Here is a 23875-nt window from a genome sequence, read left to right on the forward strand (position 1 = left end):
TGAGCTTTTCATCATGTTCCTGACAGACAGGTGAAATACCTGAAACACAACATACAATTCTGAACTATTTGTCTCTGTTAACTTAGAGTTGAAAAGTTCCACATAAACCAAATATTACCTTTCTGACAATACTAAAAAGTTCCTTTTTATTAAAGTTCAGGATATGACCGACGATCCCTCAGTAGAATTAGAGTATTATCAAGCCATTCACTAGAAACAGAAACTTTGGCCAAATGGCACCTTCAGCCTTGAATCTGAAAGTGTAAACACTCAAATCTGTTGTTCAACTGGAAGGAACCTTGAAAAGAGCATATTAGAGACTACTAAAATTGATATATTTTCCTGAGCGCATTCAACACTGCTGGATGATTGGTGAGGGCATCTCAAAGTGGGAAATGCATTTTGCTTATACTTCTCTGTGTTTTTTCTTTTCCTACTCTGAGACATATTTATGGGCTGTCAGGCAGGCCGGTTTTACTCCGACTCTTGTAAAGAACTCTGATGAAGGACAAAGGAGTTGTCCTGCTTCACTGCTCGAGGAGGGTTTTTGCATATCATCCATTGCACATCTCCACCTACCAACGCAAACTATAGACTGATCACGACGATGATGAGTCTATATGATCACTACCGAGGCAGCAGTGATGGCAGTGTCTATTTGCCTTTAAAAAAATCTATTTTTGTTTTAAAAACTATTATTAAGAGATACTTTATAAAAACACACACACACACACAAAAAAAAAGCACATCAACAGAAAGTGTCTCCAGGGTTGTTAATACAAGATTCCTCCAAGTTGAAAAATAAGAATTGAATGAATAATAATACTTTCTACAAAAAATTCAGTTTCAGGAAAAATAACAGTTTGTGAGATCACTACATGCACTTTTGAGTTATAGTCAGTGTTTCCCTTTTTTTTTTTGGTCCTCAAATGGTTCAGTACATGAACTTAAGATATTCTGTCCCATTTCAGAAATTTTGAGTAAGAAGCCATATGCAAATTCATCAAATCCACGTGTATATAATCACATGCATAACCTTAGTGGAATTCCATATAAATTCATTTACTTTTAAATTCATTTTTCCAGTGCTTTGACATGAAGCACATTTTGGTTATTAGCCTTTATGTGAACTCATTGCAGGAGAAATTCTGCATTGTGTAATTGGAAATGATATGTGTGAAGAAAATAAGGTCCTCAAGGTTCTTACAGTCTGGCAATACAGCAAGTAAATGTCTTGTCCTTGCCACGAAAAATACCAATAATATTTTCAACTTGGAGGTATGAATAAAATACCTTTGCACTTTCATGTATCATTTTTCCTTATGAATCCATTCTAGTTACATCATAAAAAGACTAAAAAAGATAATTTGAGGCAACTAATCTTTGTAACAAAGCTATATTAATATATTCCAACATACCTAGCAAGTGAACAGGTCGAATAGAGTAAAAAGTCATACATGTATGTTTGTCTACATTTATACTATTAATTGTGAACCTTTAAAGCTCTACAAAACTCCTCACTAAAATAGTCTAAAACTCTGAAAGTCATTTTCCTACAAATATTAAGTTTAAACAAACAAAAAACTAGTCTTATTTTGTTTTCTTTAATAAGCTTGAATCTCCCTGAATGGTGGCATTTTTCCAAAACAGCAGTAGACAATCCAAATCTGATAATAAGTGCTCTATTTTAAAAGAACCCCTAAATTTACATTTAAATTAATTCTTAAAAAAAAAAAAAGAAAAAAAAAAGGTGTATGCAGAAGCATTCAACTAGAAACAATTTGTTTGGTTTTGGGTAAGCCTCAAGTAAATATTTTTTCTTAATCTGTATGTCTGTCTGTGCATGATTTATGTACTATACTGCTTTCAAATACCCAATTGTGTTTGCAGATAGTTATTTGTGGATCCATGCAGTTTGTTTAATACCAAGTGGGATGGAATCACAATTACTGCTGGTTTTCCACTCAAAGGTTTCAATTTATTTCTAGTCTTCCAACTGGAAATACATTCAGTTTACCTCAGTAAAAATCCTATTTCAGATATGCACTAACCCTTTTCTTGTTTGATGGACCTTCCAATAACACTAAATACTTCTTGTACCTTGGTCTGTAATTCTAAATCAGACCTTTACAACAGCCACTTTCCCTTTGGTTTAAATCTAGCCTCCTTTGGTTAATTTACTCAATTATGTAACAAAGAAATGATGAATTTCACGTTTAATGTTCTGTTCTATAACAAGCACTCAGACAATCTTCTATTTTTTAAATAGAAGACATAATACATTATTAATATCCAAATCTGATTAGATTAGACAGGAGTTGTAAAAGAATATGCCCCTTTATATTCTTCTGCAGCTGCTTGCAAAGAAAGATATTGTAACACTTAGCATCCGCATGACTAGCAATTCTCAGGTGCTTTCATTTATAAAACATTTTCATGCTTTACGAGACAAGACAAAAATAGGTGGTATGGAGCATCATGAATATAACCCTACATTTCAATCACCAAAAGTGTCTTCTCTTACATGATGCCTTATGGCATTAGAAATTAAAAAAGCAATTTAATTTGTCCCAGCTAATGTGAGTTTTTTCCATTCAAGACATGCAGGTGGTAAACAAAAGAATCACATGAATATAAAATTTTAATCTGCATATCTATTTTTCAAAAAGATGGAGAAGTAAAAGAGAGAAAGACTGAGAAAGATGGACAGAGAGGCAGAGGGAGGACTGTGCATGTGTGTATGTGTGTACATCTGTTTTAATGGCAAAGACATTTAAAAATACTCAGAAAAAGAAAAAAAACATTTTCTATCATCCAAATAACAGAAACTCCCATGAAGAATCAGCATGGATCTGTAACAGTTCTGTTTCCATGTTAAAGAAAACAGTCATGGTCAAGTGAACCAAAGACTATTTCCTTCATGTTCAAAGAGGCTAGTGATACATAGAGATTACAAATTACTTTGCGGATTTTTTTTTTTAAATCCTCTTTCTTAGAGCAATCTTTTACAATCTTTTTTAGAAATTACTTACCAAAGGAAAGTATCAAATAAATTTCCCATATTTGAGAAATAACAATAGAAATAACTCTATTTTTGAAGGCAAATTTTGTATTTTTGTATGTTTTGGGCACATCGGGAAAGGAAAAAGAACAAGTACTCCTAATGGTTTAATCTTAGACAGAAGAGTGCTGTAGTCACAGAAAAATAGGAATGCAGAAGAGGAGAAAAAAGACAAAACAAATCTGATCTCAGAACAATAATCACTTTTACATTAGAAGTGTTACTGAGGAATCCTCTCACAGAGACTTGAGGAAGACAAATCAAAATTCTGAAAAAAGTGACCAGAAGAAATTCAAGACTATGTTCACATTTCCTCACTGGAAAAAAGGCATATAGACTGTGGAGAAAACAAACAAACATAAATGGAATAAGAATCTTCCATTCTTATTGATTGTTAATTTTTCCTCTACTGGAGATCTGAAAATTTACAGAAAATTCCAAACAGACAGAAGTGGCAGGGAAATCTTTGGAAAACTTTATCACAGTGAGAAAAGACCGGTTAGTCAGCATGAGAACCTCAGTTGCAATGGGCAAAACCTAAGCTGTGAGCATTAACAAAGAGGAATAGCTAAAAAAAAACCCTGATTTTTGTAACTTTGAGATGAAGTAATATAGAGAAATGAAAGTCAAAGCAGTGGTTGTCAGTATGCTGTTTACTCAGGTTAGAAATAAAAAGGAACGACAAGGTCACAGTTGGAAACACAGGTGCTGGCCCATCTAGCAGATACCAGAGACCTTCCCATATTTTAACCAAATATGGCATTTCACTAATTCTGTAATTTCCACTTGCAAATGTGAGATGTTTAAGTAGAAAATTTTAATACAATTATCTCATTTGCATTGACAAACAAAGTTGTCTTGTACATTTCAGATATTGAACAAAATGCTGAAATAAACCATTTATACAAACACTTTCTTCTCCTGCATATTTAAATGGATTTTGTGGAAAATTACTTACAATATTGGCATCTATCTCCTGTATACTCAGGCAAGCAGTGACAGAAGGGTTGATTTCCAGCAGTGACACTGCAGGTTCCTCCGTTTTGGCAAAAACGATCACAGACCGTCTGATTGCAGTTTGGTCCTGTGAAACCCAGTGCACAACTGCAGGTAGGCCTCCCTGTTTGAAACAAACATTTTATGAAGAAAACAAATTAATATTAAAAAGTAAAGAAAGTTCTTAAAACAAATTAACACTAAAAAGGTTAGCACTGTAAGATATGAACAACTCAAAAATTGCATCACTTCATTTTCTCCTTGCATGTGCCTGGTCATTAAGTATTCATTTCGGAATTATTTAAAATATCACTTTAGAGGCATAAATGGTTCAAAGTTCTTCATATCAGCCAGCCAGACTTGGTTGCGCTAATTGCAGAAGACTAAGGGTTATAGGATCACCATTGCAATGCCCTCAGAATGTACTTGATTATTTTCAAATCTGCCATCTTTTATATAAATCACATGGATAGACACATACTTAATAGCACACTAATGTCCCTTTTACATAACACAGCTTTCAGTAGACCACAAATGTGTACCTGTTCTGCAGTTTAAATATGGCTATATTCTATTAGACCAAAGGTGCATGTAATGCCCATAATCAAATATCTGAAAAGTAGCAAACACCTAGGGAAAAAGGCAGATTTTTTTAGGGATTTTTAAATAGTGTCTAAGTACCCGATCCATTTTCCTGATGTGATTTTTCTCCGTTTTAATTTTTCAATAATTTCCTTCACCTAAACCTCATGTCTACAAGCTTTATAGCTTTATGTCTTCATTGTTTCATTAAACTCTTTCTCTTTTCACTAATTTGTTCATCTTCCAGGTTTATTTTCTTTATGTCTTCCCGTCTTCTGACTTTGCTCCTATACCTCATTTGGAGTCTTCCTTTCAAGTCAAACGCCTTGATGCCTCCAGCCAGCCCTCTCCCTTCACACTTTTTATTAATTTATTCTCATTTTTTGTTTCTCGTAAAATTTCCTCCCCCTTCTTCATCCTTTTTACCCTTTTCTTTCACTCAACCTTTTGGGTTTTCCTAAATTTATGGAAAGCAGACTGAGTTTCTTTTACTTCTTCCCAGCTGACAAGATGGGTAAGGAAAGAGATGCGGATTAATCAGGACCCGAGGACCCTTCTTAGTTACAGAAGCACCTGAGTGCAAGACCTGTTTTGGATCACAAGGAAACCAGGAAACTGCAGAGATGGGGAAAGCTAATAGGCAAGGACTCATTTCTATGAGTAAAGTCACAAAAACTTTGCATCTCCGAGTAAGGACTGTGTATAGGCTGGCGACAACCAAACAGAAAAGAGGTGACAGGCAGAACAACAGGAATGCCTACTGGAGACACTACAGAAAACCCAAACCGTAACACACATGCTTTATGCAACTTTTACAAGTCTTCAGAAATAAGATGGAGAACTAAAATGTCTAGCTTTCAATGGGAAGAGCAATATAACTAGCTGTGGCCAATTTAGAGAAGGAAGGGAACTGCTGGGCTTTTGTAAAGCCAGTACAAGTTAACTTGGTATCTAGTCTTTGCTGGGAATGGCATAGCTACCCATTAAAAAAGGTCAGCATCAATCAGATCAGCAAGCTGACTACGTCATGCACCGTGTCTGTGATGCAAAAGTTCTTTGCACTGGAATTACAGGCATAAACAAGAAAAACATAGTATTGTTTCTTATTATTGACTGCTCAATCAAGAATAAAAACATGACTTTGGAATCTGAAAAAAAATCTGAAAGAGATTATAAAAAGTCAGAAAATGCCTTTAATAATGAGAAATACCAATTAACCCTACACTTACAGCATAAACATTCACACCAGGCCATGATATAGCAACTATGTTCTTAGATATAAATAAATACCATTTCATGAATGATTGGTTAGAGATCGTACAAGAGAGGCTATGGTTGGTGTGGTCCTGAGCAGCATGTAGTATTTTGTATAAAATATACAGAATAGCCTCTGTAGAATGGTGACTATAGCATACTTACATCCAGTATCCTTGCACAAGCACCAAAAGACAAAATAGGCAAATATGCCAGATTGAAAGTTACTTTCCCATAATCATAACTTTTCCTCTGATATTCATATTAATCTATGAGGAAAACCATTCTGCTGCCTGATTTGCTGAAGATTTATAATTTGGTCCCTGCCCTGCTGCCTTTTGCCTCAATTGACTGTTTCCTTAGCATATTTTTATATGCTGTCTGGTATGCGTATCCACATGTACTTTCAAACTCAAATTTTTATTTCCTCTAATTCTTAGCCTTCTGTTACTTAGCCTTCATCTAATTCTGTTCCATATTTTCTATTTTAAGCTGTGCTAAATTAAACTGTTTTGCAAATCATCCTAAAGGCCATGAGATCAGTTAGTCTCTTCCTCTAATGAGTAGAGTAGGAACAAAACCATTGACTTAAAATAGCTCCAACCAGTTTAATATGCATCAGCCTCGTTATTCATATCTGTCCTCTGTGATATAAACATTAAATCAAAGATGTTGAACTCAGATGTTAGCAGAGACTCTTCCTCCACTAAGTACACACTTGTATTCAAATTTCTAACCCAGAGTCATGGGTTTTCACATAATCTTAATTTGAATCAGTGTTTCAATTAAAATAAAACAGTGATAGAATATGATACAGAGTTCTAAATTCAGTTTTTATTATAAATATTCTTCTATTTTGTAAAATGATGGGGCAAAGATATTTTCCTAGTTTGTACAATAAATTACTCTATTCTTACTAAAGCAGACTTATAAATATGCCAAATTGCTGACAGTTAGATGAAAATTTAATTCAGCATAGCCTAAACTCCATTTTTGTCCCTCAATTTAACATGACTTTTAGTAATATTAATAGTTCATTGTATATTTATACATTGACTGTAGGCATCTGAAATAATAATAATAACAACAATAATAACAACATTTTAATCTGCCTTATTTTCATAAATTATTTCTGATTAAAAAAAAGATTCCAAGGGTATTTTAATAAAATTGCAATATTAAACAATGCCAGTTTAATTAATTAATTAAGTTAAAAAACTTTAAACAATAAGTTTTTTATCATAGTGTCAGAACACTAATTCATGCTTGCAAAGCAAATAGTTATGCTATCCCAGATGTTATAGATCAAAGCTAACGGCCACTTCATGCTGATCTTGTGCACAAAGAACATGAGCATTTTCACTGATCATGATCTATCAGGATTGGAGCTGTACGGAAACAGCAGGAAAGCTGTCTTGTAACCCCACAGAAATGTTCACAACATACATTATAGTATAGAAAAATTGTAGTTAGGGAAGTATTCTGTGGACTGCTAACTGCTTCAAATTTAAAATTTCCAGCTATCCGTTTTCTGATCTGTCTTACGCAAAATGGGGAAAAAAACAACTTTCAGAAAGAAAGAAGTATTTCCCTATTTGCAGCTCCTTCCTCATTGCAATACTGCATGAGAATATTGTTTCCTTTTTCTGTCTTACTAGAGGTCAGCATCCTAGCTTTAACCTATCCTTTTCTTAAGACTCTTCATTAAATCCAGGAAAACTTTGTTGTTTAGATCATCTATGTTGATCCATATTATTTTTAAATAAGGCAAGAGTGACAAGGTAACAACATATGCTTAACATGCCACCTGTAAAATGCTGCAGTTTGAAAACCACAGCAGAAGTATTTAGAAAGGAAGAAATCCTGTTAGGGGTGTCCCTGTTGACATTACGGTCCCCAGTCTGACACAAGTGATGGAAATACATTCACTGCTGTATCCCCAAATCCGCCTGTATCGATTGCTTACAAAATACAACACTGAGTTATTTGAGACCAATTAGGTACCTACTTCATACAAAATCTTTAAAATTTTGGAGCACATTATTTAATTGATTTTCATTCCATGGAAAGAAATAACAATGTTTTATTTATTTTGATACAAGCACAATTCTATGTGATTAGACAAACACTGGGGGCAATAAATATAGTATAAGTATGTATTTAAGTAATTTTACGAGCAATTTAAATCTAGTTAATATAGTCATTTAGTAAATTATTCCTCAAACATTTTTACTTTAAGAAAAAACAAGTGTATTTTCATGTTAACATTTTTTTTTCCAAAATTCCCACTAATTCAGTCTATTGGAAAGTGTTCATTATTATAACCAAACTTTTAATTACATGTCTCGGATGTGTACTTTTAATTAACTGATGACATTTTCTTTGTTCAATTACTGTAGTTCAATACAACTGTCATAAACTTATAAATTTTAATTAAGGCTGCCCCAATCTCTAGCTATATAATGTTCACATAGGAATTTGCCAAAAGGCTTAGCAGTAAGTAAACCAACAGTGAATAATCCCTGAATTGCCAGTGGGATTTGTTTAACAAATTAACATTTGTGTGCAGATAATGAGGTTCTACAACTTACCACATCCAGCAAAGATTTAACACAATCACGTTTTAAAAAATGAGTAATACTATGCAATTTAGTTAATTGGTTATCACATTACTATCATACGTTAGGTGGTGAAAGAGAATACAAGCTCACTTTCAGTACAAGTGTATTGTATATGCTGTGTCATTTTATTTATATCACAGTATGATGAAAGATTTGTTTTCAGGATGATTCAAACCAGTAAGGAAAATCTTTGACTGCCAGGGAAGCATCCCAGGAGCTGTGACCCTACAGAAGCTCATTTCCCTCCATGGGGAAAATACCAAACCCCAGTAGCACGTGACAGAAAAAGTTTCCCATGAGGAGACAGAAAACATTGGCAACAGCAGTTAGGATGAGCTAATATCCCAGATTTTGCCCCAAATTTAGAGGTGCTGGTGTGTGGCAGAACAAACAGACAGTAAATGACTCCTTGGAACCAGGGGAAGGGGGAAATTCAGCAGCTACAGGGTCCACCCTCTATGTCACCATGCTTGGTCCATGCCACCCATCTGCATGGTGACCCGGTTGCCCCTGCTCATAGCCACACTGGCCCAGAGACACCTCTTGCATCTGTGTAATGTAACTGCACTCACAGCCCCAAAAGGGGATGCACGTAGAAGGATGCCTGTTGCATAGGCTGTATCCAGGCTACGTGAGTTGGGCACTACAAGAGGATCAATAAGGGCAATTAGGGCTTCTAGGAAAGCTGGATTCCAAATAAACTGAAGTTATCTCTGTAACTTCTGTTTTGCAGATAGAATTTGGATCGGCACTAACACACATATGCAACTTTGGGAGAAAAAAGCTCAAACATTTTGAATAAAAAAAAGGAAGAACATTTGGAAAATACGTGCGACTATTTTGCATCAGTTTAGTATGAGAGTTTGATAAGCCAATTGATTAAAGGAAGAAAAATGTAACTGCTGCTTCTTGAGGAATTGGTCATGAATATTTTCATGTGGGAGCTGGAATGCACAGATAGGAATAGTACAGTAAAATAAATGAAAATGGTATTGGACTGACTTAATTTACATAGTAATTTTGTACTTTCAAGACATGAAAGAATCTCCACAAAAAAAAAGAAAAAAAAAATAATATACCTATTGCTAGTGGACAGGTCAGTCTGGTAGGATGCAGTACTTGAAATCTGGACACTTACTACAATGCTTAAGTTCGATAACCATGAAGGAAAAACAGAATAATTCCAGTGAATACAGAGCCTATACACTCCTAGCTGTTGCAAGGTGCAACATTAAAGCAATGTGTACACTAATGACTCTCACATGAGTCTGACGAAGCAGAGGAGCCCTTTCTTGAAGGCTTCGATAATGAGAAGGGAGGGGGGATGCTGGTCTCTGCTGGCTTTCACACCCTCGGTCCAAACTGTGAACTGTATCTGCAGTCCTTGCAGCCAAATGAGCACTGACTGAGTGCATTGACCGGATGATGCTTAGCATAGTGGTATATTTTGGTGCAAAAAGGAAACTGCTGTTGTAAAAATACTTGAAGCATTATACAATCAGTTTTGTTAATAGATTATATGTATTGGGTGCTGTAGTGTCCTATATGCACCCTAGGAGTTCGGTTTAGCTTCCTCTTGTAAGATACCTAACAGTTTCAGTATACCATGGATTAAATTAGGATACGGGGATATCTTGCTGGCATGGTAGTTTGTTTCAGGAAGACAGGATTTATGGTCTGATATAGATAAGAAATACAGTGTGATAGAAACAGAGATTTCCTCTTAATAGAATATTTATAGGGTCTAGGGGAAAGGCCTGCAAGGAAGATGATTTTGGGATCATTTTGCAAATTTTATCTGGAATGCTGGATGGAGTCACCTTGATTTGCAAAGATCCATGGTACTTTTCCCCACATGGCCAGCACATGGTACTGGTTTCAAGGCATAACTACACTCATGAAATAGGAATGGCGTATGTGAGATTCACTTAAATTGAATAATGGTTATTAAAAAAAACAATCAAACTAGAAAAGGAGAAACAAAACAGCCAAAGAACATTCCTATGAGCAGGTATGTCCAGGAACTCTCAACATCAGACAGCCTTGGGAGTGAGGTGCCCTCGTTCTACTCAGAGGCAGCAGCTGCAAGTTTAAGATCCATTTCTCCCTTGGTTATGAACAAGAATGGCTCCACGTTGCTCTCATCCTACAAAGCTTAGCATGCTTTGGCCAGATGTGGCACAGTGAACTTCTGAAGAAGTTAAAGATTTAAAGATCTGGATTCCCAAAATCACAAAAGTGGTGTGTGGATTGCAGTCACAGCCGAAGCATACTGTAGGATATGCCCGTAGCTCTCCTTCATTCTCAGCTGACCAAACCTACTATGCTAATTATGCCATCCAATTGGTGAACAGATTTTAGAGGTCACATTTAGCACGAAAAAGGAAAAGTCCATGATATAGTGTAAGTTTGACCACATAAACTGTTAGCTGTCCAGTAAAGAAAGAAGCAGCTGGGGAAGTGAGTTCCATGCTTACCACCCAAAGGAAGAAGACTCCAAAGCTTTCTGCAGGCTTCACAAGTGAGATGAATCATAAGGGCTAACTTTTCTTATTATTTTATTATAAGGCATTAACTTTAGAACCCCATGGAAGTAGCAATTAAATACCAGATATGAAGAGATGTGGGATTAAATACAGTCTGTTTGGGTGAAATTTTTGCATGTCATTTAAATTACATGTGTGTCTTTCACTTGCACGTCTTCACGAAACATGTATTGATCTCACTAAATTGATAAAAATCTCAAGTTATCATTTCTGTCAGTAGTTCTATGAGCTGTTAGAAGCAGGTCCAAGTATAACTGATCAATATCAACTACAAAGAATTCTCACTTTCTAATACGTAGTAATTATTACTTATATACACCATAAATGGTACTACAATATATTACTACATTTAACTTCACTTGGATTTTTACACCACATCTCATAAAGTAAGAAGGTAAAAAGAAGGCAAGGATCCACAGAAATCAGTACAGGAGGGAAGTTAAATAACTAAAATAAATAGGCTAAGTTAATTAAAATGAAATGCTGAGGAAAATACCAAAATCTAGGTTGTAACCCTCAATCATAGCAACTAAAATACATAATTTTCCCACATTGCAGGGAGCTGTTTCCCTTCATCTGTAAAAACCAGTGACAAGCTCCTCTTTTAAGGTCAAGTGCCTGCACTTTTCTTGCAGAAACTAAGATGTTGTTTTTTTCATCACACATGAGAAATGATTCACACCATCCTCAGGAGGTGATAGACTTCTCTGAGAAGAGCCTAGACTTCAAATTGCCCCTCTAGCTGTTCCACTATGAATCAAATATTTAAATATTCCTCGGAGCAGAAAACTCAAACTTCCCCTTTCTAACATAATTACTAAGTTATAGAGCACTTCTTATCACACTACCTCTCTCTAGCCCAAACACTGTTTAATTACATTGCACAAGCTACATATAAGGGACAAAGATCAGCTCCCAAATATCTCTGGCTTGGCAGCTCAGATAATCTCACAGTAGATAAGAGATGTGATTTCAAATTCCTTCAAGCAAATAAAGGATTTGAATTCTGATCAACTGAATTTTCCTGAGACACACATGAGGAAAATGCTTAATTTTGTGCATTCTAATAAGATATAGGTAAAAGATTGATGTCACATGTCTAGTTTAAGTACATACTTCTACACACAGACCAATAGGACCTAAAACTTTAGAGCGGCATCTAAAAATTTCAAGGTAGAATTCAGATAGAAGGGAAGGAGTATGGGGAGGTATGGGGAAGACGTGTGAGATGAGCTGGTCTCCAGGAGTGGTTAGGCTTTGGCCTTTAAACTGCTTTTACAATTCCCTTTCTACTCATTAATATTTGTGCCTTTATAATGAATACTTACATGCTCCCTTTTGTGGGATCTAATTTATTTCTGCTTAAACACTGAGATATGTGAATGGTGAATGAACAGCACTGCTTAGTATAACGTATACATACAGTATATACTGCTATATTGCGTATAGTTTATGCTTAGACAAAGGAACAAGGCTACAAAAAGAAAACAAAAAACAAAAAGCAAGGAATAAATTCAAACGCTTCCATTAAGGTCATTACAAGAACATCCTAAAGCTGCACAGGAATATTTACCGAGGACAGAGGCTCCGCAGGTTCCCCCGTGCTGACAGTAGTTGTGGCAGTGGTTGGTTTCACATCGCTCCCCGGAATAGCGCGGCCAGCAGTGACAGCGGGGCTCGCCCTTCTCATTTATAATGCACTTCCCTCCGTTTTCACACGTCAGCTTGCACGTGTCATCTGCAGCAAAGACACACAGACATCACTGGAGTTTTCAGCAATTTCTACAATTGCATTTCAGGTAACTGGCAAACCAGCACTCACAGGCATTTTAAGTACAGCTCCCAGTAACTAAGGGAGGCAGGGGAAATTCACTTTTCCAAATGGAGAGCAAACTGTTACTGCTGCTCCACAGTGCTAGATAAAATATATTTTTAGGAGCCTATGAGCCCTCCTTGGAAAGGCTGTCAGGAGCTCTACACCATGCTGAGGGCAGCGTGCTCTCCTCATCCCCCTGACACTGTAGACTCTCCTGCATGAAAGGCACGGCCTCCACCACGTGGGCACCAAGTGCTCATGAAGGTGGTGCCACTTTCTCAGCTCACATCTATTGGGTAACACAAATCCTGAGTAGACTGGATTCAATCTTTCCATAACGTTATTTTCAATTAAAGTTGTGTCTTGGAAACACAATGAGAAATAACTCTCTATTCATGTCAATGAGCAAGAAATAAAATCACTTCATGACACCAGCGAGAAATTAATTACAGAATAGCTTGCATGCAATGCTCAAACAACCAAATAATTGTAATCTGAAAGAGAAGGACGAGCACCTTTTCAGGTCAAATTACGCCTTCCACAATACGGCCTTTCATTTCTCACACAGAAAAATGAAATCTGTGAAGCCAGACTGATGTCTAACTAATCCAGCAGTTGAACCTACATGCCCTTCTCACAGAGGGACAATGCAAACACGGAGACCATTCTGTAATAGATCCATCAGTAACAATGATGTTTTGCCGAATTAAGAAGTTTTAGTTAAACAACATATGAAAAACAGTACGAGTATCCTTTATCTCCTATACTTGTCCAGATCCAAGACTGACTAACACAAGCATGCCACGTTTTACTCCTGCTGCTTAAAGAAAGAGGCAGCTTCTCAAGTGCTGAATTTAGGAAAATCTCAGCTATCTTATCCTAGAGGTAAGGCTTTGCAGCTGAGACATCTCATCTGTAAGGTTTGGGCTCTGTTTGAAATTTTAAGTGTGATCAAGGCACTGAGCATCGTTCTCTTAAGCCCAGACCCTACAGAGCTCAGGAACATAACTAGGCTTTTGCAGCAGCCTTTCCCACAGACTAACTTACATCTCTCTCTGCTACTCCCCTCCTCCTAGGGGTTTGGCTGCCTCTTGTCAAGGCCAGAGCTGAGATGGTGCTCAAGTGAAATCCAGGACCAAACTGCAGGGAAAAAGCTTGCAAGAAGCAGGGTCTTCACCTGCCTTTTGTGTCCTGACGCTGTGACCCTTCTTGCACAAGAACTCGAAACGAGGCAATGACTCTGGAAGCTGTCGCAGGGGACTTGACTGGCAAAACATGTACAAACCTCACAAGTTTTGATGTTTAGAATAAAAATACGAAATGTCTTTATTTTACTGGTATCCACCCTGGCTATATAAATCTGTTGTAACAAAGCTACTTCGCATTTGGGAGTCTGAAGATGCCTCAGGATTTTATTCATTCAGGTGGCTCATTAAATCCTTTGATGTCCCATGAACCCTTCTTCAGTTACTTATTACAGAAGTTGTTTAAGTGAATAATGTAGCATATCTTATTGGACAGAAACTGTTTTTTTGCTTAGCTTATCTGTTTTACTTATCATTACTCATGAGTTTATAGAGCAGAGCTTAGTAAAAAATGAACAAAGGACATCAAAGTATGGACAAAGTGCTCACTTTTATGACTATAGCAAAAAATTTAAGATATCAGCCTATTTTTTTCTAGAGTAACTCTGAAAAATTAAGATATAAAATTTAAGAAAAATATATTGAGAGAGACTCCATGAATTCAACATACACTATGAAAAGGCATATTTATAACTATAGGACATTAAACTACAAACATCACAGTTATCCTAACTGCACCAGGAAATACTAACTTTCATATTTTCATAAAACACTGGATCAAAAATTGCCTGTGCTACAGCTTTTCTAATCTAATTGGCTTTTCAAGATTAGGACATTTGTGTCCGATACCTTTTAAATGCAATACATATTAAATAACTACATATGATGCTCATTTGACAAAGTTTCTGAGAAAGAAATGAGAAAGAAAAATAAGAAATGATTCAATATTTTGGATCATCACAGAATTTTTATTATTCTCTGCTTTTTCTATCAAAAATTTTAAATTCAGGATGTGAATTAAAAGTGACTCAACTATGAAACAATCAAATAAAAGTTTCTACAGCAATTCTGGACTTTAAGTAACCTAAGAAATAGGATTGAAAGATGTAATGGATAAGCTAGTTTTAAAATCCTGTGTTAGACTTTAATAATACAACGGTTTTACTGCTGCTGTTTTGTTGTCTGAAAGTAGATACAAGAATCAAATTACTCTTGCTGATTCACATCAAGTGAGCACAAAGGAGGAATGAGATGCTTTTGTGGGTGAAAAAAAGCAACAGAAGAGTCCTGTAGAAAACAGTAAGAAAAAAGAATATAGGAGAGAAACACAGAAGAATGTTTATGAAAGGCTGAATACTCTTAATTTGAATTAGTGAATAAAGGCTTCGGAACAACTGGGAACATGTCTAGTAAGTAAACTCTATTGGAACAAAGAAAAAAAATGCTTTTTTTTTAATCAGAAATGTTTGTATCTTGAGTGAAGTCAGCACTGGTCAGTCATTTGCTGGAACTCCAACTCAAACACATCTCAACTGTCCAAATTAACTCTTAAAATGTCACAGGTAAATAATTTCACTTGCTAAATGTTTGGTTAATATTCTACCTACTAGTAGACATGCTAAAAAGTAAATGGTTATGTAATTTTATATATTATCCCCTAGATTAACAACTTTGCCTTCCGCTGCCTTGGTTTGTCTACTTCAATCATAACATTCCTTCATTTTGATTTGCTCTTTTTCTTGCATTTTTCTTCCTGATATTAATATTTCACAATTAATATTAATAAACTTAGGGCTTTTTGCCACTTTCCTCTAACTGAAAACAAAATTCTTACACAGAGGCAATACTGAAAAAACAACAATGCAAAATGTTCTGAACTCTACTGATACTTCTGCCTTACTTTGTTCACATTTTAAATATTCCATCCCTCTCTCCCAAACACAGCCATGCATTTCTTTCATTGTTACTTCTATAAAAATCCTTTCTTTCTTGAGAAAAAGATAACTTAGTTTTTCCTGTTTTTGGATATATTGAGACAAGAACAGTTTTCCTCTGCACAATAGAAAATAGTCTTAGGTGGCATAAAGGCTTTTGCTCTTGTCTACCCTGAAGAGAAGAAAATGTGTAGTTATATTTACTAAGGCCAGTGTACCCATTCAAGAGACTCAAGTCCTCAAGTTCTGCTAAGGTTTTATAAGTATTTCTGCCTCCCAAACGTGGAAAAAGTCTCTACTATCTGTCTGTCCTCCACAGGTCACATCCTATGAGAAGTTACAGTCTTCAAATTTCGTCTGAAAGACCCTCTTTGAAGCCCACTTAATTGCGCTTCCCATTAAGTATGCTTTATGAAGTGCATTTACTTTACAATCCTACATGGAACAGAAGTGTTAAGAAAATGATGCACAACAAGAAAAAATAGCCAAACACCAGCTGTGCTTTAATACAATTTTTCTTTTCTAGAAAACATCAGTCCCAGTGTTACATCCCCATTGTAAACACAGAAGATACTGCTGTAACTGATGGATTTCTTGCGAACAAAAAAAGTGCTTTCTGTGTTTCAGCACTGTTCTATTCGCTATCAATAAATAAATAAATAAACAAACAAACAAACCAAAGGCTGAAAGGAGGACAGAAATCAAGAAGATAGCATGGGCTGAACTGCCAGAGCTTTGGTAGTAAAAGTCCCTGAGGCAGAATTTGTGGGTGAAAAGTGCATTGGGATTCACCTCTCTATCCCCGGACAGAGTACTTGCTTTGCCTGCAGTCTCAGTATGAAATGGGCAAGTCTCCACAGAGATACACTGCAGGAAATACCATAATAAATTAACTGTTTCATGTGCTTTGAGAAACAAGATCCTATCTGAGCCTTTGTAATTTTTCCTCCAGCCAAGAGAGCACAAATATTCCCTTGCTAAAATGAAAGTAATAAATGTTCAGCTCCAAAATACTGAACTCCCAGAAGTATCCCATGACTCTTGCTCATTCCTGTGATTCACACCATTTTCATTTTCACTTTCATCTTTCTAATAACATTTTTGGCTTCTTTGTGTCATAGGTAATTGGCTATAATAAAGTGAATGTGTATAAATCCTCTGGTTTGTTTTGTAAATATAAAATGGTACCCTACTCATTCAAAACCAAAAGGAGAGCATCTGAACTAAAAAAGTCATGTCTGTTGCAGTCAACATAACTCAGAAAACACTTTGTGCTCCATCAATCATAATAAGCTACAGAAAAAAAAAAAAAAAAAAAAAAAAAAGAAGATAAAAGCTTCCCTAAAGAGAAACTGGTTTTGATTTTGATTTAAAAGTATTTTGAATATGATTCAGAATGACATTCTGGCTTGAAAAATCCAAACCAAGGCAAAAAGCTCTGTTTTAATCAACTGTAACAGATATTGTTAAAGCAGTTGTCTGGAGCAATGTGGATGATTCTCACAGAAAATTATTGGGGATTCAATATTTAGATTTTTTCACACAGGACTTACGAAGAAAAAACAGTTTGATGATTCAAGTCATTAGTGGCATTATGCAAGACTTCAAACCTACCTTAATTTTGTTTTGTTAAAAACAAGCAAAACAAGCAAACAAACAAAACAGTGAACTCCAGACTGCACAGTCTGAGCCGCTTTTTGGGCCAACACTGAGAGGATTTCTCTGACACCAACCAACTACTGAGCTGTACAAAGCAGGCAAGGTCTGTTCACAACAGTCATGCAAAAAAACACTACCAAGATGAAAAATGTGATAATAAGACTGAACATCATTTCACAAAAATAATCATTATCATTTGGCCTACATTTTTCAAGGGGATAGAAAGTAATGCATTGTCAAAATGAAGTTCTCAGAGACTGACTCTCCTGAGGGCCAATACTCAAGATAAACTGGGAACCTTAGATAGCTGTACTATTTTGACTCTGTGAAAGTCAGGCAAACTAACCAAGAAACATCACTGAAAATAATCTGACCTCATCCTCTTGACACCCTTAAGGTGTTTATACACACTGACAAGATCTCCATTCTTCTCTTCTTTAGGTTGAACAGGTCCAGTTCTCTCAACCTCTCCTCACAGGAGAGATGCCCCAGTCTCCTGATCATGTTTGCAGCTCCACGCTGGACTCTCCCCAGTAATTCCATGTCCCTCTCGTAAAGGCAAGCCCAGAACTGGACACTGCACTAGAGATGAGGCCTCATCAGGGCTGAGTAGAGGGGGAGGATCACCTTCCTTGACCTGTTAGCAACACTCTTCCTAAAGCACGACAGAAAACCATTGGCCTTCTTGGCCACAAGGGCACATTGTTGGCTCAGGGTCAACTTGTTGCTCACCAGGATGCCCTGGTTCTTCTTTTGCAGAGCAGTTCTCCAGCAGGTCAACCCCCAGCCTGTCTGTACTGGTGCATGAGGTTATTCCTCCTTAGGTGCAGGACCCTGAACTTGCCTTTCTGGGACCCTGCACTTGTCTTTTTTTTTTTTTTTTTTTTTTTTTCTCACAATATTTCTTTCTGTATAACTTTTTAGAAGAAAATAAGATCTGTTTTACAACTTGATTTTCAGTAAGAAAAGACATTTACTATAGATTTGCATGATGTTTCTTGGTTAGAGGCTCTTAGAAACCTCGTAAGCATGAGTGGTTTGTCAGTCTGCCAGTAGTTATAATCTGTGCTCATTCAAGATGCTGACCTTGAGGTCGAGTCTGATCTTGACAAGAATCTCTGCTGATCCCTGCAAAGCTGAGCGTGCTAATAGCAATAAACAAACATTTAAAACCCATTTCATACTTTTTCATAAATGTCAAAAGAGTGCAAAAACACTTGCTAGTATGTTATGATGCTGAGGTTAACGTCTGTTGCTAATTTGAAATCTGTGAGGCTACAAAACCGACAATCTACAATCAGGAGAGGAAAATATACAAGTAAAAAGCTATGCTAGGCAATACATTGCTAGACATATATATATTTTTATCAGAAAACTAAGAAACATGTATTCAGCAGCCTATAAAAAGGTATAACATATCACAGTTGTTGGAAGATACCAGAAAATATCAATGTATCAGTGTTCTTTCTCTGGGCATTTGCTCTCTATCTATATAAATATAACAGAAAAATAATGTAATAGCCTCAAGATATTTCTTAATAAAAACATAACATCCTGAAAACTCTACCATGGCATAATCTCTTACCTCACAAATAAAACTGCAGCATTTCTTAAACTATGAGTTCAAATTACCACCAATCATCAACAAAAAAACCCAGTAATCTTCTATTCTTCTATGCACTTGTCCCTTCTTCAGTACTTAAATACTTAAAATAGTATGGGCCAATTTTAAAAAATTTTATTGGTATAGCATCCGCAGAAAATCTTGCGATAACAAGACAGAGGTATCCAGACAGAACAGTCTCCAGTTCAGATAAGCAAATATATGGTACATGAACCACAATTAAGTTTTATTTTACCGTATTGTTGCAGCAGCATGGTGCAATACACACAAAAGTTGATGCTGATGTAAATACAATGCATATGTTGTACTCTTATTTAAGCAAAAAGATGAATGGGCTCATTATGTAGGACAAGCTCTGTAATATTGGCTTGCTCTATAAACCACTTTTTAAAATTGTAGATTTTTTGATACAGAAAGAGAAATACTGTTAGTCAGGATAGCTTTATTAATCCCACATCATAAAACACTGAAACACTTACATTATTTCAGTTTTTAAAGATTAAGAAGTCTGTAATCGGTGAGATTTCCCCCACAAAAATGGAATGATGACATTTTACTTTAATTAATTAAATTACTAAATTGTGCACTTTAAGTACTAAGGATCTCACGAAAACGTAGATCAATTTCTGAGCTTAGAATTAAACATTAGAGGAACATCCTGATGCATTCTGACTTTTCATACACGAGAGATCCTGTTCTATGATTTCTGGAAATTTTAAAACTTAAGCTGACTAAAAATCCATTCCAGCTGGTTAATCACTTATCACATTAGGCTTGACCAGAACTACAGTGCTATAATTTTAAGCATTTAATAGTCTCCCTTCTATAGAACAAGTAGTCACATTCTTTATTTATCCTAGAACGTAGCAAGAATTAAGTAGATATTACCATGAACTGTTTTCCTGTGTCTAATACAACCCTTATAAAAATGCATATCTTCTCATATCAGTGAAATTCAATACTTCATTTTTCATTTTGATGAATAAGAAATGTTTTTTGGTCCTCATTATTTCATTTTGGTTTCAGATTAATAAGACAGATGTTGAACAACATTATAGAACTTCTACCTAAACACAGCCTAGCCTTTTGCCATGACAAAAAATGACTGTCCATTTCTTCTATTTTCTGCTTCTCATGCAGTTTTCAGTACCCACCTAACAGGTTCAGATCAATGCATGTTCCATTCACCAATGACTTTCCTTCTGGACATGCACAGGTTGCACCATAGGGGTTGAGTAAGCAGATGAATTCACATGTCAGGTCCAAGCACGGATTGGGCACTATTTGAGAAGAGAAAAAATATAAAAGATTATCTTATTTATAATTGCACTATGTTACAAAACCGGAAAAAAAAAAAGAATGAATAATGAGATATACATAACTATTATGCACTTCTGGTTTCTAGGATGTCAGTAGCCTGAAGTCAGTGAAGACATTCACTCAAGTGGCAGCACAAGACTCATGCCAACACAGAATTTATTTCAGGAACAATAATTTTAAAAATATTAAAGCAAGACATTCAAGAAGTAAACAATGGGGTTTTGTGCTAGTGGGATTATTTAATATCTAAATTTTTGTTTGTATTCACTCATGAATTAGCAATTTCATTAATTCTCCTCATTCTACATCTCTTGTTTCGCACTGCCAGTTTTTGCTATAATTTTACCAGCTGCTGTAAGAGATATCTCCTGTTGCTGTTGTTGGGACCATGGCAAGCTTTCCTCTTCCAGTGGAGCTAACACGCATGCTGGGAGTGTGTTGGAAGCCCTACACAAAACAGACACCCTCACACTTTCCCAGCATTGACTGTGGACTAGACTCAGCTGGAGAACTCTGCAAGGACTTAGCATCTAGGGCTTACAGCTTCACTCAGCTCTCTCATTTTAGGTAAAATGGATGGCTTGGGGTCAATCAAAAATACTACTGATATTTCTAGACACCATTGTGAGGTACGTGCTCACCTGTTTTCTCATTGCAGTCAGTGCTTTGAGGGTCACCACTGCCCTCCATCCTGCTACACGAATCCCACACTGAGTGGTCATCTCCATCAGATGCATCATTTCTAATTACTTTACTAATTTTGCAAGTGACAAGAGATTTATTGGTAATACAAATAAAAGATAACATCTGGTTGTAACTCTAACTTCTTGCATTCAACTCTGCTTTTTTTTTTAATACTTCATTTATACTGTAGGTGCCCATGGCAATATTTGTCCAATGTCCCTTCAAATGGTTGGAAATATGCTTAAAATCTAAATTAAAACTATATAATGAAATGTGACCAAATCAATTTTCAGTTTGTATAGCAAGACTGTTTTCCTACTGCAGGTTATTTTTTATTTTCCTGAAATGAATTTACTCCAAATCTAGTATAAGGTAATTATGATGACTTACAGTCTATTTGCTTGTAGCGATGCAAAATCAAGGCACTTTTTGCTTTATCAACATCCACTCTTAGATATTCTACAAGGCTCCTGCCAAACTTGTGTACTCTAAATGCGCCATTTTTAGGACCTGCTCCATATATGTAGTCCTCAAAAATGTCAATTCTATGTGGGTGCAGTAAACCTTAAATAAAAATATGTAATAAATAAATATACATATATATATACACATAAATATTTAAATAATTAATAACTTTATTTTAGCAATAACTTAAGATGCATTCCAATTACAGCCTAAAATGTATTGCTCAGGGAGCTTGGCTTGTATCCACAAAGACTGACTTTTTAAAAGCAATTTTTTTTATAAGAAAATACTACTCATAACTAAATTCTCTAGTTTGGTATTACTTTTCTCACATCTCAACCTTAATGACTGCTTGAACACAGAAAAGCTTGAAAACTCTCTTGTAAATACTAGCCAAAAATAAAAGCTGAAACATTTTAACTACATCTAAGATACATGTAACAAAATACATAATATATTGCTGCCCATAGATTAGATTTTTTTTCTGATAAAACATTTCATCATTGTTTCTTTGTTTATTGTGTGAACAGTGAACACTGTGTGAATTAGTATTTAGGAATACTGATTTTCATATTACATTTATTTTAATACATAACTTCTTTAAATTAATGCAAGACGAAGACGCTAAAGGTCCATTGTTCCTCCTTTTTATGAGCTAGGTGTAGAAAATTGGATTTGATTTTCTCTACAGGACAGGCTGTAAAATTTCACCTGTGAAATTTCACAAGTGTAACAAGCCAGTAGCTTCTGACTAAAAGCATCTTATTCAGAGGTACATCTCTTCTTGTTTTGAAGGCATAAAAAACCAGAACCTATTATTCTCTATGATACCTTGTTCCTATTATTATCTATTTTCATTGTGAAAATGGGTGTTATTTTTAATTTGCATTTAGTTTCAATTATCAGCCTTTCTTTCTACTGCTTTTCCACTCTGTTATTAATACTTGGTGCTCAGCAAATTGTTTTGATAAAATTATTAACAAACTCTGCTTCATTATTTTATACTTGTCTAATTAAATGAATCAAAGTTCTTATGTATCATTGCAAAATGATTTTTAAACCCTGCAATTTTTCCGTAGTTGCTAAAAACAGCGACAGCAGATAAAAGGTAACATCACATTACTGATCTTGTATTTGAGTATATGAATACAGTCTGTGATACAGATTATTTGGTTGCCATCTTATATGCATTCTTCTGCTTAATTATACTGTTTTACCTTTGCTTTTTTTTTTTACTTTGAAGAATAAACTCACATTGCTTTCTAAAACATAAATTACTGTTAAGATATATTAATACTCTCAGTCTTTCTGTAAGCCACAAATTTTCTTAGGTCTAATTGTAGGTTTTGAGCTAGACTGTAACCACACCATGTTTAAAAACTACAACTGAAGGACACACAAGCAAGAGTATTAGGAGCATTTACTGTCTTCTAAAACCTCACATCACACATCTGCGCAGTGAGAATCTTTATTACAGGAAGTGGTAATCGGGTCCCTTTACTAATCAGAACTATCCTTCACTAGATGAGGAGCTTCCACAAATTTAAAGACAAGAGATGATGTAAAATGCTATTAAAACAGAATAACATTATTTAAAATAGGTCCTTCTCAGTTTCCTTTGCTCGTGTTCTCCACAAGCGCCAGGTGAATCACTGTTTAAAAGCACTCATTAGCACCTGATGTAGTATTACCCCACTGCCCACCAAGAGCAGACTGCTTTCCCATTTTGAACCTATTTAATGCATTAAATTTTTATCCAAATTATATAATGTTATATATATATTAGATTATCAAATTATTAAGTAAACAGTCTTATTTTAAATGAGTTTATTATATCAAAACCTTTTTCCTTACAAAATATATTCCCCTCATTTGCATTTTTAGTAGTATTTGATGCATATTTACTATCCACTGTTTTCCCCAGAACCGATTCATACTGACTAATCTCTAAGTTATACAATTCTTGTGCAATGGAATGCAAATTCAAATGAGGCCAAAAAATGGTAATTTATTATTGCCTAAGCTAATAATTAGATACCAATATGAGATCTGTGCATACCAGCCCACGATTATTCCCCCAAAGGCTATATAAAAGCTTAAGTATATATTTGTTTAGATAATATCTGAAAGTGTTATCTGAACATATCAATGAATATTACTTTCTAATATATATATTTTTTTACTTACATAGTTTTTCTGAATCATGTAATTACTGCAAAACAAAATAA

The 23875-nt window shown here is 35.4% G+C and overlaps 1 protein-coding gene across 1 annotated transcript in view; it reads right to left on the minus strand.

Moving 5' to 3' along the window:
• The window catches only part of LRP1B (LDL receptor related protein 1B), a 336264-nt gene that overhangs the window by 23020 nt on the left and 289369 nt on the right, over positions 1-23875 (minus strand). Inside the window, exons 80-83 of the mRNA XM_088521814.1 lie at positions 21573-21746; positions 20333-20458; positions 12634-12798; positions 4020-4181 (exon numbers count right to left, since the gene is read on the minus strand). Coding sequence (XP_088377940.1) covers positions 4020-4181; positions 12634-12798; positions 20333-20458; positions 21573-21746 — 627 coding nt within the window. The remainder of the gene's footprint in view (positions 1-4019; positions 4182-12633; positions 12799-20332; positions 20459-21572; positions 21747-23875) is intronic.

Source organism: Tinamus guttatus, unplaced genomic scaffold, assembly GCF_059628265.1.
Source record: "Tinamus guttatus ecotype Peru unplaced genomic scaffold, ASM5962826v1 Tinamus_guttatus_pri_ptg000133l, whole genome shotgun sequence".
Taxonomy (NCBI): Eukaryota; Metazoa; Chordata; class Aves; order Tinamiformes; family Tinamidae; genus Tinamus; species Tinamus guttatus.